The following is a 23,265-nucleotide window of genomic DNA, read 5'->3' as shown; positions in this document are numbered from 1 at the left end:
AGGTAACACACAAAAAGGAGAGCTCCATTGCTAACTGTCATTGCTGAAATACAAATAATAGGGCTGGCAGTGTTGTTCTTAATCTGCAGTCACATTGTACTGTGTTATCAAAATGGATTCACAGCAGTACACAGAAGACCAGGAGCACCAAGCAGTTGCTGGCACCAGTCATGTTAATAGTAATCTCTCTACATCATCTGCTAAAGCCTATGTTAAAGTGCATAGTGTTTTTAAGTCAGGGAGACAAAAATGTAAAAAAACACCTTTTACCTTGGTCAAAAAAGAAAGACCTGTAATCCAGGCAAAGTTATCTGAAAAAAAAATTAATTAAATTGCCAACATGTCATTCTACACACGCAGTGGCAAGGAAAGAAAGAATGAGGCCTTCGCCTTTCTCTATGAGTGCTAGTTCTGCAACTGTCACTGAGGCATCTTCTTTTAAAGTCACTCATGAACAAGCAAGACCTTATCATTCGGACTCCAAAAGTGGTATCCAAATACTTTTACGTGTAAAAGCCGAGCTGGAATAAAACAGTAAGGCATTAGAGGAAAATGTATGTTCAGATTCAGAAATGACACAAATTCCTGAGGAGAGTCTATCCACGAGTGCTATGTACAATCCTGACCTTTCTGATAGTGTACCCATAAAGAAGGCCCCTTTCAGCATTTCTGCACATGTGTGCATGAACAGCCAAAGTGTAGCCGGTGATACACAAATTGAGGATGCCACATTGGAGTTGCAACGGGATGAGGGGGATATTTGTGTAGCTGAAGAGGGCACTAATTAGGATGTTGATGAGGATTGTGTTGTTTGTGTAAGTCCTGCCCCAGTGGAAGCAGTTCTTGCATCTGATAAGAAGAAGGCCATTGTCATACCTGGGCATAATACCTCTTATGTGTGGAATTATTTTTACCCAAATCCTGACAACAGTTGTCTAGCCATTTGTAGCATTGTAAAGCCACAGTCAGTAGAGGTAGGGACCTTAACCATCTAGGAACCTCATCCATGTTACGCCATTTGAAGTGAGTTCATGGCAAGCTCTTGGGAAAATCAAAAACTTATGATAAAAAAAATAACAGCAAGCAGTCCATCATCAGCTAGGTCCCTTCTCTTAGCTAGATCCCGACACCTGCAATCTACACCCACAACACCGTCCTCATCAATATCCTCAGTAGTGATCGGAGTTAGTCCTGCATCCAAGTTCGTAAGGCTAGATGACTCCTCCACTATCCTGGATTCCTCAGAAGAATTCTTGAGCGTTAGTCCCACTGCTGCTGCTGCTGCTGGGGGTGGATCTACATCCCAGAAGCAGACCAAGAAGAAGACCACTAGTAGTTTACAACTATTGACTGTTAAACAATCCTTTGCAAGAGGAAGCAAGTATGAAAGCTGTCACCCAGTTGCAAAGCGGATCACAGACGCCATGGTGACTATGCTAGTATTAGATCTGCGTCCAACATCCACTATTAATACAGTTGGTTTTAGACAGTTACTTGAGTTCTTGTGTCCCCGTTACCAAATTTCATCACAACACCATTTTACTAGAAAAGCTATTCCTGGCCTCTTGCAGAAAGTTCGTAAAAATGTTATTATTGGGCTACAAAATGCCATTCTACCCACTGTACACTTAACCACAGATATGTGGACAAGCGAAACTGGGCAAACTAAAGATTATATGACTGTGATAGCCCACTGGGTTGGTCGTTCGCCTTCACCAGCAGGAACAGCAGCAGCATGTACCCAAGTACGTCACATTTTTCAGAGGCAGGCTACTCTGTGTAGCATCGGCCTCACTAAGAGGCATAGAGCTGACAATCTGTTACAAAAACTAAGGGATGCCATTGTAACATGGCTTATCCCGCTTGGACTCTCCTCAGGATATGTCATTTTCTGATAACGCCACCAATATTGTGAGAGCATTACAGCTGGGTGAATTCTATCACATTCCCTGTTTTGCTCACACAATAAACTTGTTGGTGCAGAGCTTTTTAAAAAATTAAATGGACGTGTAGGAGATGCTGTTTGTAGCCCATAAAATATCTGGACACTACCGGCATTCGGCAACAGCATGTAGGACATTGCAGCAGCTACAAGATCAATTTAATTTGCCCTGCCACCAACTGAAGCAAGAGGTGGCGACAAGGTGGAATTCCACCCTGTATATGCTTCTGCGGATGGAGGAACAGCGAAAACCCTTACTCCACAAGCCATAAGATTGGGAAAGGAAGGGGATGTATATTAGTCAAGCGCAGTGAAGAATACTATATGTTGTGCAAGGTGCTGAATCCATTCGAAGTAGTCACCTGTGAAGTGAATTCAGACACTGCTAGCTTGAGTCAAGTGATTCCCTTCATTAGATTTTTGGAAAAACAGCTTGAGAAACTGAAGGAGGAGATAAAACAAAGCAATTAAGCTAAGTATATTGGACTTGTAGATCAAGTATTTTATTTGCTTCGCCAGGATCAAAGAGTTATCAAAATCTTGAAATCGGATCACTACATTTTAACTTCAATAGTGTTTTATTTTTCTTACAAATAAAAGGGATACAGAAAAAAAAGCAGGGGAAGGGGAGGGAAGACCAGAGAAAAGAAGGGGGAAGGGGGGGGGGTACATAGTGGGGTAAACACGTTACAGCACTTCAAAATTCGCGATACTTAACATAGAGGAGACTCACAGGTCATTAGAACAGTAATGCAATACAAGAAAAGCATAAAGAGCATAGGCCCCTATTGCAGCAGAGAGGACAAGCTCTTATTGGGTTTATCCTAACGGGAAATTATGTGGGTTCTGACCAGGATTCATTCAAGGTAAACTGTGAAAGAGGAAGTAATGAATCAGTACGAGTTCTGGTTGCTCCCTCTCCCTCAGTAGTATACACATGCCAGGAAAACCACTTTATTAGGGGTGATGAGGGGGATGAAGAGTATGGCATCCCCCATGTCTCCATCTCGAAGCTAAACTGTACATTAGTGATCACTTTGCTTAACGTAGGCAGGACGGGGGTTTTCCAATTTTGAGCCAATGCTGCCCTGGCAGCTATCAAAATATGACAAAACACATATCTAGCATGGAGAGGGAATTGAGGTGGAAAATGATGTAATAAAGCAACTTCCGGAGTGAGATCTATTTTTTGAGAGGTGATCTTGTTGGCAAACTCAAACACCTGCTCCCAGAAAGGACGAAGAAGAGGGCATCCCCAAAATATGTGCATAATATCCCCTAGTAAGCCACATTGTCTCCAACAAAATTTTGATTGAGCGGGCCACATTTTGTGAAGACGAGTCGGCGTAATGTATAGTCTGTTAATTAACTTCACCATCATTTCCGAATGATTCACACATTTGGACATTTGAAAAGAATTAATAAATATTTTCTTCCATTGACCCGTGGAGAGCGTAATGTTAAGGTCTGTTTCCCATTGAATTTGGGAACTGGACTTAGATTCTGATGTGGTTGGGAAGAGAAGTTTATACCAAAAGGTAATACCTGCTCTATTAGATCCCTTTGTCAATCTCGTGTATATAAGGGCTGGTGCACAAGACATTTCCAAACCTTGACCAGGAAGGGCAGAGAACCAATGTCTAAGCTGCAAATATTTATAGAATTCCTGGGCGGGGAGGTGAAACTTATCTCGTATTTGCGAGAATGACATAAGTCCCTGCCCCTCGAGTAGATCTGACCAGAACTTGGCCCCATTCTCAATCCAACGATTTAAATTTAACTCTGGGATAAGCTTTGTCACAGTTGTCAGCGAGATATTAGAGGTAGGTACCGTGAGGTTTTGGCTAATTACAGTAAATTTATCCCACACCGCCAGGGAATCTTTGAGTATCTTGGGAAGGAGAGCAGGTGTCGGACGCCAAGATTTAGGGACCCGGATCACTACATTTTGGCGACTGTGCTTGATCCTAGGTTTAGGAGCTATGTCTTCTCTTTATTTCCAACTGACCCAGATCTGAAGAGATGCAAGGAGCTCCTGGTGAGCAAGATGACAGCTCAAGTGTTACGTGACAGGACGGCGTCTACTCCTTCAGTTTCTCACTCAACTGCTGCTATGAAAAAACTTAGCTTTCCCAAGAGACCCAGGGATGATGCAGATGACTCAGCACAACATTTTGACATCTGGTCTGGTCTAGAAGAATTGACCAAAAAACGTGACACCTCTGCTGTATCTCCACTTGATCCTACTATAAACATCCAAAGGATGGTGGAGGACTATTTTCATGACAGCATAGAAATAGACACATCAGACAGTCCCTTTACATACTGGAATTTGAAAACCCATGTACCAACTTGCTTTGCAGTGCCTAAGCTGCCCACCCTCCAGTGTGTACTCGGAAAGAGTTTTCAACACAGCCGGGGAACCTTGTCAGCGATCGGCGTAGGAGGCTACTTCCTCAAAATGTGGAAAACATGATGTTCATAAAAATGATTTCCAATTTCCACGAGGTAGGCCTTTCCTGCAAATTGCATTAAAATACTGAGACTTCTGTAATGGTGGATTCCAGCGTTGGTGAATTAATAATGTGTGAGGATGATGTACACACTGATGAGGGTGCAGATGAGGCTGAGGATGATGACAACAACATCTTGCCACAGTAGTGTTCATTAACAGCACTGTTACCTTAGGTGCTCTAAGGCCATTGTTAGGTTTTTTTGTGTGGGCCCAAACAAACCAAGCACATCAGCCTCAAAAGTGTCACTCCTGCTGAAGTGCTTGATTTGTTAAAGTGTGCATGTCCTTTTTAAGATCCAACATAAGGGTGTGTGGGAGGGCCCAAGGATAATTCCATCTTGCACCACTTTTCCTTTCAGCTACCGCTGTGTGCCAATGTTACCTACATGTGCTATATACTGTTGTGTGCTTTGCAAAAATCTTAGACACCCATTGATGATGCAGATGAGTCAGTACAACATTTTGACATCTGGGGGTAAATGTATGAACCTCCGGATTCTTCAACTCCGGCGAGTTCAGCGTCTTCAGTGCCTAAATTTAAAGCGGCGCTGCCTTGTAAAGGGAGACTTCCCTTTACAAGGCAGCGCCGCTTTAAATTTAAGCGCTGAAGACGCTGAACTCGCCGGAGTTGAAGAATCCGGAGGTTCATACATTTACCCCCTGGTCTTGTCTATTGTAAAAATATTGACCAGAATTAGTGACACCTCTGCTGTAACGCCACCTGATCCTACTATCAACTATCAACATCCAAAGAACGGTGGAGGAATATTTTTTATTTTTTTTGGAACGGTATAAAGACAACAGTTTTATTAACAAAGAACAACGTTGCTTGCAGAAATAATGTAAGCCTGGATGTCTAAATAGACGTGTATATGTATTACCTTCCACTTTGCTGGTGTTTCATCAATATTGCACAAAGTGTTTGTAATCTGCACTTTGCGTCAAAAGTACCTAACTATATTATAATTTTTGGGGAATTGGGGCTGATTCGAAGCTCATTGATGAACTTGCTCTTTGCTGTGAATTACAATGGCTCTTTTTAGTGCATTGTCTGGCACCCTGGATTGGTCTGGGTCTGATAAAAGAACGCCTCCCGCGGTGGGGTTCATCGCTCGTCGCCATGTATTAGCTGTAGAATTACCACAGTTAATCAAGGAACGGGTGGAGCGCTCAAATGAATCATAACTGATTCCATCTTGCGCCACTTTTCTTTTCTGCCACTGCTGTGTGGAAATGTTTCCTAGATGTGCTATGAACTGCCGTGTGTTTGAGTCAATGCTCTGTCGCTTAGCATCCAGCCAGGTCGCTGCAGTCTTTGTTTGAAAGTGTATGAAAATAATATTGTGACCTGTGAGGTGGTCAAAATTGACTGCAAATAACTTGAAATTAGTGTTATTGAGGTTAGTATTAATGTAGGGGGAAAAAAGCAAAATTAAGTTATTTTAGCAAAAAAAAAAATAGGGATTGTAGAAAAAAATAGAGATCCAAAACCAAAACACGCAAGGGCGTTTTTGCCCAAACCAAAACAAGAAGTTAATCCATCTTCAAAACCAAAACCAGAACACGGGGGTCAGTGAACATTTCTAATATATATATATATATATATATATATATATATATATATATATATATATATATATATATATATTACAAGAAAATGTAATTAGATTAGATGTAATAGTGGTAGCATTTATGATTAGACCACTTAAAACACTCTCTGTGTACCCTACTACAAGGACAATAAAATTGTGACATTTTATTTCAGGCCAAGGGAACAAGTCAGAACATGGACAAGCCAATGTATCTGGATCCCTCTAACCCTGCGTGGTCACCACAGGACCATGAAAGATACAGCCCATTGGGATTGTTTGAGAAATTCAAGTTGGAATCACCACTTGACACCTTATCTGATCCTGATTCAGATGTACAGTTTGTCTCAGTGCTGAAACCTCCTAATGTCATGAGGCAGACTGAGCCCTCTGTGGATCACCATATTTCTCAAAATTTGAATACACCTGCTCTGAACAATGCCTCTGTGAATGAGAGGATGCACTGCATGATGGATATAGTTTCACCTATCAAAAAGGTGAGTTTTACTTTATATTTCTATTCTATTAGTTTATTTTTTAGTCTTTGTTCATTTTCATTAAGATGATACTTGTACTTTATTTGCAACAAGAGTAAAATTTTTCTAGGCTGTGTTGCTAGCAAAATAATAACTATTGTGTGTCTCACAGATGCATATCCCATTCTTAAATTGAACTTCACTACTTAATCACTTTATGACAAGTCTTAAGTAAGCAAGCTTTATCTTGTTCAAAATAGAGAAAAGGCTTTCATTTGGACACATATTGGCATAAAATATCTTAATTTTTATTCAACAGAGTAAAATACACTTTTCTGGAAGTCTTTATAATTACTTTTACAGAGTTAGGTCAACCTTATATTATTGCCTCAAGATTTTTTTTTTGCCTCCGGAGTATGGAGATGCCAAAAAGTGTACTTTTTTAATGTTAGAGGTCGTTCTTGAGCCATTAATAATGGTATAAGTTTTTCTTTCGTTAGCACTTTTTTCTCCATTATGTAACTTTTGTAACTAGATCACTTGAGATTGAAATAGGTCTCTCCTATTCTTATTCTAATGTAAATTGGATTCAGTAGTATTTTGTAACAGCATTTACTATTAAATTCATTTTACATAGGATTTAACACGGTTTTTCTACACTTCAAATAAATCCCTGTGACATCACATGAGATGTCACAGACTGTGAACGCCTTGTGCAATGATTTTGGGGCCAGAAACCACTTTGTATGGTACCTGGTCCCTCAAGTGACCCCCACCCCAGCTACTGCAGCTATCATTTTGTTGTGCCATTTAATAACAGCACAATAGCTTAAGGCTCACTCCCACCCACTATATATAATAATAATATATAAATTAAATATAGTTGTGTAGTACATTGTCAGTACTTTATTTGTAAAGGGTCATTAATGGATCAACAGCTTTGTGCTGGAAGAGTTCAAGCTTGCCTGATAGCAATATCATATTTATTACCATCAAATTATGTTTTTGTAAATCCCTTTATATCTGACCAAAAGTCTAATTCTGAGCCCTGTATATTCAGAAAATTTGTAATCCTATCAGTACTGAACTGACCTAGCCTCTATCGCCTCCTATATGAGGCTTAGCCAGTACAATTCTACCAAAGAAGTGGAGGCATATTCTTCTCCGTAACAACCAATTACAAAGCCTCAGTGTGTAATCTCTAGAAATTGCCATTTATTCAATCTCTAAATTCTTGTTACTTGATACAAAGCATCTTTGTGCATCAAATTGTGGCAGCACCACTTGCAAAAGCAAATGTTGATTTTCCAAGGTAATTGGTCACCTAAAATAGATTTAATCATCCTGTTCTAGCTTCTCTAAACAGAGCTTTTTATTCATTGCACTGGATACCAGGTAATTTACTGTAATCTACTTTCCTATCAGTCTGATTAAGCATATTGTCCTCAGTCTGTAAGCCTCTGCACAATGCTGGGCAAATAATTACACGGAGAGCAGAATGGGAATGTGTTGAGTTAGAGATGTGCAGAGAATATCTACAATGCACAAGATGAGTTACCAACTGTCCAAAAGTTCAGCTTTTTAATTTAAAGTCATATTTAGCTAAATGAATTAGTTTCTAGTATTAGTATTATTTCCCTGCTTTATCTGTCTCTGTAATTGACAGTTGAGTTTGTCAACCTTTGCTTGGGAATATGTCTGTATTTTTGTCTAGGTAAAATGACAGGTTACCTGCACAATCTTTTAGCTTTCACTCAGATGAGCCTGTTAGAATCCTCTTCAAACTTTCCCTCACATTGTCTTCTGACCGGAGTGCTGACAAGAGGGAAATGTTCACAAAGTGTTGCAGACACAAGAATTATTTCTACCTATGTCAAAACGTGAATGTCAAAACCCAGAGACACAATTAAGTACCACTGTTACTGCTTCTGGACCATACAATTACAGCTGCCTTTGTTGCTCATATAACTCACCCTAAACTGTAGTAAAGTATACATGTTTGGTATGTAAATAACTATGAGGAATTGCTGATGACATTTTATGATTTATTTCTAAGGTTGCAAAAACTGAAAGTGAAAAATTAAATAAAAGGAATTTTATTTCAGATTGGTACCAAAACAATGGGCTATCTGTCACAAAAAAGTTCACTTCAATACCCTAATTAAAAAACCTGTAAATCGCTATACAGCTGAAGGTGATCCGGCATGAAAATGAGAATGTACCTCTGGTAATTAGTGGGTTAAAAATTCTAGTAAAAGACGTCTGTTTAAATCTGTTTATATTTGTTCTAGTTGCTGCATGCTGACATGGCAACAGAAATACTACTGGTTAAAGAAGTAAATAAAAAGTCTTATACCACATATATTGCTGCTACAGGCTAGTTAATTAATTTCATCCAAATCAGTGACTTGTGATATAGGAAGGTCTTTCACAGAAATATAGCAGTGCAAAAATAGTGAAAAATACATGGGAGATCATTTATGAAGTTCATGTTTTGGTTTTGCATCTATGTGCCTTGAGGGCCTGCCCAGAGCACATCACGGTGCACACCTACTCTATGCTCTCTGAAGATGCCTCTTCAAGCTAGAAGATCACATATCACGGTGCCACCTACTCTACACTCTCTGAAGATGCCTCTGCAAACTAGAAAATCGCATTTCACGGTGCACACATACACTCCAGTCTTTGATGATTCCTCTGCAAACTAGAAGATCACATATCACGGTGCACACCTACTCTTCACTCTCTTGAGATGCCTCTGAAACAAGAACGCACATCGTGGCACACACCCACTCTCCACTCTCTGAACATGCTTCTGCAAATTAGAAGATCACATATCACAGTGCACGCTTACTCTACTCTGTGGAGATGCCTCTGTAAACTAGAAGATCACATATCACAGTGCACACCTACTCTCCACTCTCTGGAGATTCCTCTGCATGCTAGAAGATCACATATCACGGTGAACACCTACTCTCCTCTCTCTGAAGATTCCTCTGCATGCTAGAAGATCACATATCACAGTGCACACCTACTCTCCACTCTCTGGAGATTCCTCTGCATGCTAGAAGATCACATATCACGGTGAACACCTACTCTCCTTTTTCTGAAGATGCCTCTGCAAACTAGAAGATCGCATATCACGGTGCACAACTAGAGCTTGATTCATTATGGAATTTAAATGCTGATATGTGCCGTATTTTGTGTTAAATTGCTCTGCACCTGTCCAGAGACTTTTCACCAGTGAGCGCAAGTGTATGCAATTCACACTTCCGGCAGCCTATGATTTCATGGTTGGATCGAGGCGCGAAAGGGGGGGTAACAGCGACCGATTCAAGCTTTGGGCATCTATAAAGTGCGTCATTTTCAGTCATATCACCTGCACCAACTGCATGTAAGTGCCAAGTGATAGTGATGACAGTCGCGTATGAATGCTAGTACATGTGTTTGCAATCGAGAGCAACTGTAAACATGCATTTAATGTACAGTAGTCATTAATAACATCCTGATAATTTCATGGGGGAATGTTTTTTCATCTTTTATTTTATTAACAGCTGACAATGAATGCTTTTTCTGTGTGTTCTGCTGGAACTTTATGTTCCTCATATGTATTGTACGTATCCTGCAGTGTGTTGTGTCTATCTCAATACGGCAAGTACCGTATATGCAGAGCGTACCTAGACCCGTATTCAACAAGAGATGTTTCTTTAGATATGCTTGTGAATATGGACATGCATATGCCCGAATTGCGTGCATTTTAAAAAAAAAACGCACAATGCATTCATTTTGCGTGCCTTAATGAATGAAGCCGCTTCTCTCCATTTTTGGAGATGCCTCTGAAAACTAGAACACATTGGTGTACAGAGAGATGGAAACATCTCCACTGTGCAAAAGTGGAAATGCCAAATCAAAGTTCAGCATCCAACCCCTTTAGAACCACGCATTTCATTACATAAAATTGCACTTTGTTTCACCTAAAATACTGCTCTGTTTTGGCTTATTTATAGCATATTACAGATGGGTAGATTGAATTGACAGATTCCAGAAAAGTTACCACCCCTCCCCTTACCCCAGTGCTGGTCTTGATTTTGCAGGGCCTGTTCTGTTTAAAGTAAAAAATTAATGCATAAAATAATTTTTTAAAAAAATGGGCCATATGTCCTCCATTTTTTCCATTTATACTGTATCGGAGCAATAAAAAAGATTTTTTATACTTAACAAAGGATCACCTTTCCACTCCAGTATTCCCAGTCTTGTTCATTACCTTGGCCACACAGACGGATTTTGGCTTGGTAACAGATCAAGTCCTTTTCATCTGGGAGGGATACTGTGTTATTTTTTGTGCCATGGCAGGGGGACACTAAGCTCATGCTCTCTCTATCATAATGGAATCAAGCCCAGTTTATGGCTGGGGCTGTAGATGATTTTGGGGTTTGCTTTTTTACTTAAAACGGTGCAGTGTGGGAACATGGTGTCTGTCTTTATTAATGTCACGATAGAGCTACAGGAGGTGCTACAAACTGGTATTGACACAACTAAACAATGAGGCACGGAGTCTAACGCGCCCCTGGTATTCACCAGGGAGCCCCGCAATGAGGTATGGACTTGGCTGTGTGAGGTGCGCAGGTCGCGAGGTTAGTCACCAGTGCGGTAGTGTGGAACAGGAATGGTCGAACGGTCTGGGTCAGAAGCTAAACAGGAGCGAAGTACACAAGGATAATGCAGAGAATGGTCAGATGAAAGCTAGAGGTCAATACCAAACAGACGAGAACAGTACCAGGGATAACACAAGAGAGTAGTCCGGGGATTAAGCCAAAGGTCATAACCAAAACACAATGCAGGAACAGGAACTGAAGGCTGGAGCTAGTGAATCAATACTCTGGCACCAGATACAGGCTGAAGGAGGTTTGAATAGAAGGACGTGCTCCCTGATATGCAGGGGTTAGAAGTGATCAGCTGCAGCTGAAATGCCGGCGAGCAGGAGAAGTGCATCCCGTTGCTAGGAAACGGAACGTGGCAATCATTGCGCGTGGGCGCACAGCGTGGCCGCCTGGAATCAGGAAAGCAAAGGGACGCCGTCAGCGAGAAGAGACAGGCGTCCATCCCCGGCACCTAGGAGAAGTGCGGGGATGGCACCTGACAATTTAAGGTAGGTAATGTGACTGTAATGTATCGAAGAAAGTGTGGAAATGAAACTTGACTACCAGTTGTGCTGCATCCTGTCATGGAGTGACCTTTGATTTTTGTCATGTTACAACATGCATGTTCTATTTGTGATTCAGGAGGAAGACTTTGTCCAGCCAAATGGTGTCAAAGTTGTATTTTATGTATGTATTTTATTTACATTCTTCTCTAACCTTACTTTTCTGCTCATCTGCACAGAGTAATATCAAGGTCATTTTAGTAATTGCAGTTATAGACAAGAAAGATTTGCCATTCTTTGACCCACAACTAAATCTGTGAACCACAATTTGGCATTGACTTCTAACTGCATGTTATGAAAACATTAATGCCGTCTCCACAATGTAGAATTTCAGTAATTACGTTTACTACGTTATGATTTCACATTTTATTTTGTACAGTGAGAAAATAGCAAAGCATGTTTTTGATTACTGAAAATCTATGCAATTATTGAACATTTAGTACGGCTGTGCTTGCAGATTAGTTCTTGAGTTTCTGCCATTTACAAGGACACTTTACTGTTGAGCATTTACATCTGTTCATCAAATGCTCTGAGCCGTCAGACATGATCGTGAGCATGATCATAAAAAACTTGTATTGCATTTCTTATTTTCACGTTCAATAAATGTTGATTTATAAGTATTTAAAAAAAAAAATCTGCTATAAAAATCATTTCACTTTTGCTTGCTTATTATACCGCCTCCTTTTTAACCAAGAGCTTTTTCTCATTTACATTATTTAAGAAATAAAATATATATACAATTTTCCTGAATAACCTTTCTCTATGCATTCTGAACATAGCAGTTTTTTCACATTTAAATGAGAAAAAAAAAAGAATTAAAGAGGAGGTGTGGGATGATTTTTTGTTTCATTTCTGGTGGACAATTCCTTTAGGTTTTCCTTTCAAAATAAGTTAATACAATAATGCTTTAAAAAGATAAAGTGAAAATAAGCACTGCTCATACAGTATACTTCTGCATCCTGATTTCTTGCATTAGATAGCAGTTACTATCTCATGCAATTCATCTCAGTTCCAAGATCTCTGTACTTAATCGAAGATCATGGCATCCCAAACTAACATTATACAGAACTTAAAGCAGCAATCCCACGTATCCCTTTTTTGTTTAAATTGCAAGTTAAGTACCTTTTAAATATGCATGTGATAGTGATTTTCTTAGCTGTCCTCCTAAAATTCAAATTTTCTCTGGAGGGTAGACAAGTTTGGCTGCTAGTAACACACACACACCTCACTGTTCTCAGCGTGTCTTGTGATGGCAGAGAGGAGGAGAAGGAGAGGGAGGATTTTACTGTGTACAGAGCAGACAGCGCTCAGAGGGGCATTCCAAAGTTTCTCTGCTCACAACATTGTTTGCCATGTGACTGTGGTTGTCATGGTAGTCACATGATACTGTGCAAAACCTGCAAAACTATAGATCATCAATAGCAGCCTGAAAAAACAAACCAAGGTAAATTGTAATTACCAATATTCTTCTTATGGCCTGCCACATTAATTTATATAGATAAAAAAAACATTACTTTGTTTTCATGGGCTTGCTGCTTTAAGTAATTATGTTCACTATGCATGTGACATGAAGTTGAATCTGTCTGTAAAAGGGTAACCTTTTGTTGTGGCTCAAGCACAGTAAATTGTAAAACTCTTTTTCTGTTAATACTGTTGAATCAGCAGTTTGCCTTCAAGAAATGAAGAGTATTGTCAGTTAAAAGAAAATTTCATGAGAGACCCACTTCACCCCTAGGCATGCCACTTGAATAGTGTTACCTTGAGTAATAAGTTGGCAACATTTCAATAGTGTTATATGCTCTCTATATACATGAGGATACCTGGCAGCTGTAGGGCTTGAATCGGTGGAGTTATGAAGCAGCAAACAGAGACATCCACATTGTGATCCCTGCTACTTTGAGAGAAGCATGCCACAGGCTGTATGTGAGATCTCACTAGTTGGAGGTCTCATTTGCAGATTGCCCAAAACAGCTCTATACTGAAAAAGTGAGACATATAAACTATCTAAATATGAGAAATTAGTCTGTTTTCATCCTGTTATATTGCAATCGGAGTAGATTAAACAATAGGGAAGCTGTTGGAGTGACTGGATTGAAAATAATTGTACCTTTCAAGGAATTAATTATGACCGTAATGATAGCTCCATAATACAGGGTTTGTTTTTTTTTTTGGTAATTCCAATGTAGAGCTGATGGCACTCATATATATCTAGTGCAATTATCACTTTTCTTCTCAATTAATTACTTTATCTAAATCCTTTTTAAAATATATTTTTTTGTTGGGGGAGGGAGATTGAGTGGACCAAAGTATACTTTAATGCTGGTTTGACATTAAGCAAGTATTTGGAAAAGCCATCAGAATACAGGATTTTATGTTGGGGGAAAACCTCTGGTGAGACACCTTGAATTCTGGGTTCATTTGTGCTAGTTTATACCCCCACTGTTAAACGTAAACCATCTAGAAATGGCCACATAATAGTTTATTGGTGCATTTTAGAAAATATATTAAGATTTGGAATATGTGTAATTATTAGTAATGTGTGAAGGCAGCTCATTTAATCTGGAAGGCTGGTATAATGTTGTGTATGCTTGAGCTAAACAAAATTGGTTTTGGCACCAGAATTTATAATGAAACAACAGATGTCTTTTTAATCTGAACTGTTGTGTGGCCTCCACGTTTTCTGTATGTAAGGGTCATTTATGTATTTGAAGAGCAGTACAGGTTTCCACAATTATCTGCGCCTATTTCCACAAAACTGCACATAGACATGCTCAGCGGAATATGGAGCAAGTAAATTCTGCATTGGTAGAGATCTAGAACTGGATCGGTCACTGCTGAAATGTAGACACAATATTGTACCTTACTATGCACAGAATTAACCAAAACACGAAACTTGGGCATTCCTCTAGCTGAAATAAGCTTCCTAGCTGAAGCACTTATTACATCCTACTTGCTCACAAGGACCAATGACGTAAGGGGTATTCCCAGAATTAAAAAAAAACAAAAAAAAAAACTGTGAAACTATTTGTTTCACAAACAAGAACAATTCAATCAGCATTTTGTTGAAACTTACTGCCCCTTTGTTAGGTCTGCCCTACTTTGTCAAAAAGGCGGAAATTGCATATATGTAAGCGTAGGATATTTTATGACTGCTACGATATACAAAAATACCAGACATCTATAACCTGACAGGCTGTGAATCGCAGTTCTTTTTTTAAATCTGACATCTGTGGTGGTCGATTTCTGATGGGAATCCTTCCCTTACCTTGTCCTCCAGACACGAGTCAGGTTCTTTTCTGTTCGGATATCCGGTGGTCAGGAGATAAATACTTCAATGAAAGGGAAAAGGATTGGTCAAACAACTTGGGTTTATTGAGAATGCGGTAAGGATAGTTTCGGTAAGACACCGCGCCACTGACCCCTTCAGCTCAATAGTAATGACAAAATAATGCGTCTGATCAGCATAGAGCACAATAGCATTTAACATATGACATACACCTGGTGAGTATAAGGCAGAATAACAATAACATCTTCAATGCACATTGTCTAATAAGGCACACTGGTAATCACAGTTACTACTTTCACGTTAACAATATCTGACTGGTGATGATGCAAAAACCATCAATAATAACCCATCAAGACTCTTACGGTCACTACCGCGCCCACTAGAGGGCTACTTCTTATTCAGGTGTTTGGGGTACCGGGCTATTCCCTATGGGTCAGGCGCCCCACTTTTAGCATCTACTGCTGAGTTAACTTGAATTGCAGCGGTACCACTAACACTGAATGTCACACCTTCAATATTAATAAATCAATTCTTAGGTAAATCACATAACATTAACATCATCTAAAACATTTGGTGCACCAATATTATCCCCGGTAACGTTACCATATTTTCCACTCAGTCCTGGGCTGACCTGTGCACAGGAATTTGGTAGTGTTCCAATGTCCTGCAGAGGTTTCCATCAAGGGTTAAGTATTATAGTAGAAAGCAGGGCTGTTGCTCATTTCAGCCACAAGATGGCGCTGTTCTCTCAACAGTCAATGAATCTCTATCAGCACATGTGCTCTGCAACAGGATATGGTGTCCAGATATCAGCTCACACACAGGATATAGCTGAAACGACCGTCTTAATTGTTCCCTGCAGCCTGTGTAAAGGTATGATCTGGGGGAAAAGCTCTCACAATCCTTCCTTGTACAAGAATGCAATGTCAGTTTTGGATAGATTCTCTCATCACTCTTCCCTCTGACACTGGGGTGTGTGCAGTACACTGCAGGCTAGGGTTTTACCTTGAGATGGTTCTGCAGTTAGTGGAGACTGTCTTTGGCACCCTGCTGCGTGTCCCCAGCTGTTTCTTCGTCCGCTTTGCTGGCAATATCACAGTTCTGGCAGCAGCTCACTCTTGTCTCTGCTCGGCTGCACGTCCTCCCCCTTGTTCCTTCTACCATGCTGCTCTCTCTTTCTCCTCCTTCCTGCACATCCACTTCCTGTTACTCCCCCAGCCAATCAGGGCCTTCATCCTCCTCCTGTCAATCACTCCTGGGCACAAGTTTTCAGGAGCACAATTAACCCCTTGTAGCCCTGCATTTTAAAAGCATTTATGCACTCCTCTGTGCTGTTCAACAGGGCTTTGGGGTACCACATTCACCCCCGCTTTTTCAGGTGCGTGTCCTCACGCATTAAGACATAAAGGTGGTTGTTCTTTATCAACTCAAATCACACATCTACAAAAGTTATAATGGCAAACATTTTCAATGACAGCAGTTTTAATATACATTATATACAACAGTTTCAGTAGATCTCTAATCCTGATACCGCCAATAGTAGCTCGAAAGGGTCAGTGGGCAGCTGAGGCAAAGTCCCTTCGCCATCGTCTGGCTCTTCGTCCCAGTCATCCCTTGAAGTTTCTTCTGGCCCTTGGTCTGGCCTTGGGCGGAGCTTGATATGGGTTCGGCCGTAATCACATACGGGTTTAACTTCCACTTGGGATCCAGCTTACTCCGGGGTCGATTATTCTTCTTGAGGACGATGCTCTTTTCTGGCAGCCGACAGGCCTGCACATCCCGGTCGTAGTCTTTCTTCTGCCGTTTGTAGAAGAACGGAGGCGGTTGCCTGCGCTTAACAGGTCTCTGCTGAGGGGACACTTCCTCTGCTCTCACTCCCTCGCTCACTTGCTCTGCACTTACTTCTCCACCAGATTCTGCAGCATTCTCTCCTCTTGGTCGGTAGAAACGTCTGCGGAACCTTCGTTGGTAGGGTGCAAATCTGCTTCCTTTTACTGGTACACCACCAGGGCCAGTCACGTTTGCTGCCTCGGCACCCTTCTCTCCCTCCACAACATCAAATTCCACAGTCTCCCCGTCTCCAACACTGCGCAGAAACTTCCGTGGGTTATTTCGCTTCATTGCTGTCTGGTGGACAAAGACATCTTCTTTGGTGTCATTTCTGTTGATGAAGCCATATCCATTCCGCACATTAAACCACTTGACAGTGCCCAAAACCTTTACATGGGGACCAGCTGACTTTTGATGACCTTGTAGGAGCCGAACAGTATGTACAAAGGCCTGATGACCGGGGGACGCCGCTTGGGTTAATTTACCCTTCAAAGTCGCCACTAGCTCATCCGGGCATCTTTGCAGCACATTCATCCCCAGGATGATGGGGGCTATGTTCCCTTCACAGGGGGCGGTGACGAGACAGCCTTGTCTTGGCAACAAGGTCGCTCCGATCTGGATGTCCGCTTCCCAATACCCTTCACACGCAATCTCGAGGCCGTTACTGGCGGTCAGCCGCAGCCAGGTTGGGGGTGGTGATAACAGCTGCTCTTTGCCCCAATACTTGTGGAATGTAGGTAGCCGGATGGTCGTAATCTGCGACCCCGTGTCAAGCATAGCCAGGGTCTCCACTCCATTAATTGTAACGGGTAACGTGGGACGTTGTCCGATGAACTGGGGCCTCCAGTTTTCTGGATCCGGATCTATTCCCGGGGCTCGCACGAATTGGTTGGGCGATCGCCGTACATACTCGCGAGGTTGTTCCCACCTGCCTTGGACTGGTCTTTGTCTTTCGGGCCTCCACTCTGGTTCCCCATAGGTGGGTGCCGGTAGCCTCGCCATTTGGCGCATCTCTTTCTGGATTTCTACCATTCCGACGGCCAGCTCCTCCATTTGCTTTTTGAGCATTTGTATTGGGTCTTCGGTGGGATACTGACCGCTCTGTATTACCGATTCTTTGGCCTGTGTTGATTTTTCTGTGCTGCTTGCCATGGCTCCCCTCGAGCTTGCGCTTTCTCTGAAGCCCACCAATTCTGGGTATTCTTCCTCCCTTCTCCGTTGGTTACCGACAATGGCGATGGCGGTCTCTTTAAACTCTCAGAAGGTTTTGCCTGGCATCTGTGCCTTCATCAGTCGTACCTGAATCTTAACGCTTTCTTGGGCGACTCCTTCTACGAACTGTACGGTCAGGGCTTCGTCCGTATTTCGTACTTCCTCTTTGTCCACTGCCTGAATGGCTCTTAGCATCTCTTGTAGGCTCAGGGCATAGTCCCGCAGTGTCTCGTTCGGTTGTTGCTTGCGAGCATATAGTTTCATCTTCAGCTCCGGAAGAGTTCTTGTCTCAAACGTTGTGGAATTTTTTTTTAAAACTTGTGCCGCTTCTTTCTTGTCCATCGGCCATGAGATTACTTCTCTGAGCGCCGACCCTGTGAGTTGCCCTATTAAGATCTCTACTTTCTGCTGTTCATTCAACGGGGTATAGCCGGAACATGGATTCCAGTTTGTTCTTGAATTCTGTGAATGAAGTCTCCTGTAGCTTGTCGTCGTCCCCGCTGTACTTCGGGAGCCATGGGGCCCCAAAATAGTACGGTAGGGTTATGGGCATATTTGGTGTTGCTGCTGGGGCGGCCTGTTCTGGGTTTTGTGGCCCTGCCGGTTGCTCTGCTCCCCCGCCCTTTTGCTGATCCATTTTTCACTGAGGGTATTACTCTCCTGATGCACTCGGATCCTGTTCGGTTTGACGCCAAAGTTTTTGTGGTGGTCGAGTACTGATAGGAATCCTTCCATTACCTTGTCCTCCAGACATGAGTGAGGTTTTTTTCTGTTTGGATATCCGGTGGTCAGGAGATAAATACTTCAATGAAAGGGACAAGGATTGGTCAAACAACTTGGGTTTATTGAGAATGCGGTAAGGATAGTTTCGGTAAGACACCGCGCCACTGACCCCATTCAGCTCAATAGTAATGACAAAATAATGCGTCTGATCAGAATAGAGCACAATAGCATTTAACATATGACATTCACCTGGTGAATATAAGGCAGAATAACGATAACATCTTCAATGCACATTGTCTAATAAGGCACACTGGTAATCACAGTTACTACTTTCACGTTAACAATATCTGACTGGTGATGATGCAAAAACCATCAATAATAACCCATCAAGACTCTTACGGTCACTACCGCGCCCACTAGAGGGCTACTTCTTATTCAGGTGTTTGGGGTACCGGGCTATTCCCTATGGGTCAGGCGCCCCACTTTTAGCATCTACTGCTGAGTTAACTTGAATTGCAGCGGTACCACTAACACTGAATGTCACACCTTCAATATTAATAAATCAATTCTTAGGTAAATCACATAACATTAACATCATCTAAAACATTTGGTGCACCAATATTATCCCCGGTAACGATACCATATTTTCCACTCAGTCCTGGGCTGACCTGTGCACAGGAATTTGGTAGTGTTCCAATGTCCTGCAGAGGTTTCCATCAAGGGTTAAGTATTATAGTAGAAAGCAGGGCTGTTGCTCATTTCAGCCACAAGATGGTGCTGTTCTCTCAACAGTCAATGAATCTCTATCAGCACATGTGCTCTGCAACAGGATATGGTGTCCAGATATCAGCACACACACAGGATATAGCTGAAACGACCGTCTTAATTGTTCCCTGCAGCCTGTGTAAAGGTATGATCTGGGGGAAAAGCTCTCACAATCCTTCCTTGTACAAGAATGCAATGTCAGTTTTGGATAGATTCTCTCATCACTTCCCTCTGACGCTGGGGTGTGTGCAGTACACTGCAGGCTAGGGTTTTACCTTGAGACAGTTCTGCAGTTAGTGGAGACTGTCTTTGGCACCCTGCTGCGTGTCCCCAGCTGTTCTCCGTCCGCTTTGCTGGCAATGTCACAGTTCTGGCAGCAGCTCACTCTTGTCTCTGCTCGGCTGCACGTCCTCCCCCTTGTTCCTTCTACCACGCTGCTCTCTCTTTCTCCTCCTTCCTGCACATCCCTTTTCCTGTTACTCCCCAAGCCAATCAGGGCCTTCATCCTCCTCCTGTCAAGTTACTCCTGGGCACAAGTTTTCAGGAGCACAATTAACCCCTTGTAGCCCTGCATTTTAAAAGCATTTATGCACTCCTCTGTGCTGTTCAACAGGGCTTTGGGGTACCACACATCCTTTGTATCATGCTAGAACATGTAAGCCAGAATGCACACTGCATATAGATATGTGAATGTAAATTAATGTGCAATGTTTAGTTAAAGGCAATTCATATATTAATCACATGAAATAGAGACCAGGGGTATATTTACTAAACTGCAGGTTTGAAAAAGTGGAGATGTTGCTTATAGCACCCAATCAGATTCTGGCTTTCAGTTATTTAGTGCATTCTACAAAATGTCAACTACAATCTGAATGGTTTGCTATAGGCAACAACTCCACTCTTTCAAATCTGCAACTTAGTAAATATACCAGTGACGGGATGGACCGCCTATGCCACCCATTTAGTTGTTGCTGGGAACCGGCTGGGCTTACTTTGCCACCGCTCCCTTTCTTTATCCCAATTGCACCCTCGCCATAGGAGTAGTAGGGGCTTGCAATGCTGCCACCACTGGACTTCTTAACAGCATCCATAACCAAGTTGTTCTGTGTAACTGTCGATGCTAGTGTACCCCCTAGCTCGTGCACCTGGGCCTATCACACTGACCTAGGATATGGGTCCAATTTTCAGAACAACCAGAATCGGATTAGAGTTGGGTCTAATCTGTAGGTCACAGGCAATTACAGCAGGGAAGAAGTTGTCAAGCAGGTCTTGAAGCAAGTGATGTTTATTTGGCTGAAATGTCCTGATAAGGACAGTTCAATGGTACCTGGTTGATGGTACCAGTGATCAGAAAGTCAGATGGAACAATAATCATACATTTCAGTACAAATCGGTGCTGTTTAATACAGTTTTTGGAACAGCCTAGCAGGGAGGGAGTAAGCCAGCTCCCTGTACTCTTTGCTGGCTCCAGAAGTTTGAGATATGTTTAGTATCAGGATGCAATATGTTTCCCAAAACATGCATTTAAATGCAGTGCAAAGTTAACAAAATTTTCACTTATCTGCTATACCCCAAAACCTTCTGTGTGCTTTATTTGTACAGGATCTGAGATGTAGGATATAAGCCACACAGAGAGGCAGTGCCCCCCCTGCTGTGTATACAGGCCGAACAGACGTGTTGGCCACTGAGATGAAAAGGTCTAATTAACATGAGGGACTTTCTTTAGAAAAGTTACACAAATCCAATCATGACATCCTGTCTCAAAAGTTACAAATCAATACCTCAGAAATGAATGCACTCCCTATACAAAATGCCACACGATATAATAAAATCAGTACAGTTGCTATGATATAAATAAGCGCCCTGTGCTGTTTCCTTTAAATAAATTTATACAATGCGTTATTTATAAGTGATCCAGCCACAATACCCCCCGATGTTCCCTTACATACAGTCATAAGGGATATGAACTATCATTGAGGGACAAATAAGCATTATATTAGGAGAAAACTAAAAAGATTAAATTAACATTTGGGGAGAGTCAAAAACAAATTATGCCCAGTATTGATGTTTTCAGTTGTTCAAGACAAACACTCAGTCATAATAATCAGACTACTAGGCTAGCTTACACCCATGAAGCATGGCATATTTGTGCTTATATTGATGCACTGCACCATGTAGTGCTTATTATACATAAAAGACTCTTATTTGTTGGTCTTTGATTGTATTTCTTATCTTATATTATCTTGCATTGCATGTATAAATGGTGCTATTAGACTAGGTTCTTTTGCAAGCATGAGCCTGAAGTGCTGATTGTGTCACCCACATTCTTGTAGATAAATAAAGAAAAAATATAACACAAATTATTCTTGTGTCTTTTTTTCCTGAAAATTCTTAATTGCTCTCAGCACTCATGTGAGTGTGGCATCTTAGAGGTCAAAATTTGCAGTTTATTGTATAAGCCCAATGGCCGGACTCCATCTTGTCTAGTACAAAGTTATGGAAGGGGGATGACCGGACATTTTAACATACCTTCAAGTAATACAAGTCAGTTACTATAGCCAATGTACTTTTATTTGGTTAACTGAAATCACCCTTCTTTGCGCTGGCAAACAGCGCGGACTCAAAACATGACAGGTGGAAGTCATGTAGTCCAAAAAATGTAAGTTTTGACTATGATGCTTAGCTCAACTTAGTGCTTTGTCACACCTATTCCTGTGAATGGAAATCACACCCATGCTTACTATTTAAGGATTATCTCAGGTCAAGGCCTCAATTTCACCCAATGCTGATAAATGCATTTTACACCGTAAAAGTAACACCTTTGATTCTGTTATATGGGTATATTTTTTTTATTTTTCTGGCATGCTACAGAAGCGAGAAGACCAATCTTGCAGGCTTTTGGGATCCTGGAACGCAGATTCCAAAGAAGTACAGATACTTGATGAGCTGGAAATTTGTTCTGACCAAATAGATCTGGAAGATTACATTCTCATCCAGGTAAATGTATCAGAGACTTTGTTCTTACTTTTACTTACATGTCTCCATTCTAATAAACCTACTTCAAAAAAATTATAAAATTACTTGCCATTAAGTCCCTTGTCTTATCTTAATGATTTTAGTGCTAGCTGATTGAATAGACACCATACAGCCTGCTCTTTGAAGCTCATCCCATTATAGAGGGTCCAAGCCTGTGCTGACTTGTCACTATGACGGGGAAAACTATTGTAGAGGAAACCAGGCCAGGGTGTCCAGAATTGGTGTTGGTTGGATTTGGGGAATGGGACATGCTCCCTGTTTTTTGTTTTTTTTTTGTTTTTTAAATTTTTAACGGAATCAGCCCTGGAATTGGCCAAATCGAAGAGGAGAAAGGGACAAAAGAGAAAAGACAATTTTATTCACTAAAAAGGGTAGGAGGCTGGCCTTTTATCTGACATTTACACTTGCACAGTGTACTCTGCTCTTGCTGGTTGAGGGCCTAGGGAAGGGGGTGCACTATCCGTTTATTCAATTATTTATATATTTTTCATTTTAAACAGTACACTGTGCATGGGTACTGCCCATTTAAGGTGGAGGTTTTGTCTGTGAAGTATATTATTATATTATTCAGAGTTGCATTTGGAATGGTACTTCTCCACTAAAGGGAAACAAACAGGCACAGGGTCTCGTTAAAAGAATGCAACAAGACTTGATCTTTGCCAGCTCTGAGCTGGAGAAGAATTATAAT

At 41.4% G+C, this 23,265-nt stretch overlaps 1 protein-coding gene across 4 annotated transcripts in view; it reads left to right on the top strand.

Annotated features, from left to right (window-relative positions):
• The window catches only part of SPOCD1 (SPOC domain containing 1), a 135,584-nt gene that overhangs the window by 22,775 nt on the left and 89,544 nt on the right, over nt 1-23,265 (top strand). For 2 of the 4 annotated variants that reach the window (XM_075195192.1, XM_075195190.1), the window contains exons 2-4: nt 6,223-6,543; nt 11,805-11,849; nt 22,413-22,538. In XM_075195192.1, the coding sequence (XP_075051293.1) occupies nt 6,244-6,543; nt 11,805-11,849; nt 22,413-22,538 (471 nt within the window). In that variant the 5' untranslated portion in view covers nt 6,223-6,243. The remainder of the gene's footprint in view (nt 1-6,222; nt 6,544-11,804; nt 11,850-22,412; nt 22,539-23,265) is intronic. The other 2 variants (XM_075195191.1, XM_075195193.1) reach the window with 2 other exon arrangements.

Source organism: Mixophyes fleayi, chromosome 2 (genome assembly GCF_038048845.1).
Source record: "Mixophyes fleayi isolate aMixFle1 chromosome 2, aMixFle1.hap1, whole genome shotgun sequence".
NCBI classification, from domain to species: Eukaryota; Metazoa; Chordata; class Amphibia; order Anura; family Limnodynastidae; genus Mixophyes; species Mixophyes fleayi.
Note: the sequence above shows the minus strand (reverse complement) of the source record. Positions and strands in the feature narration are given on the sequence as shown.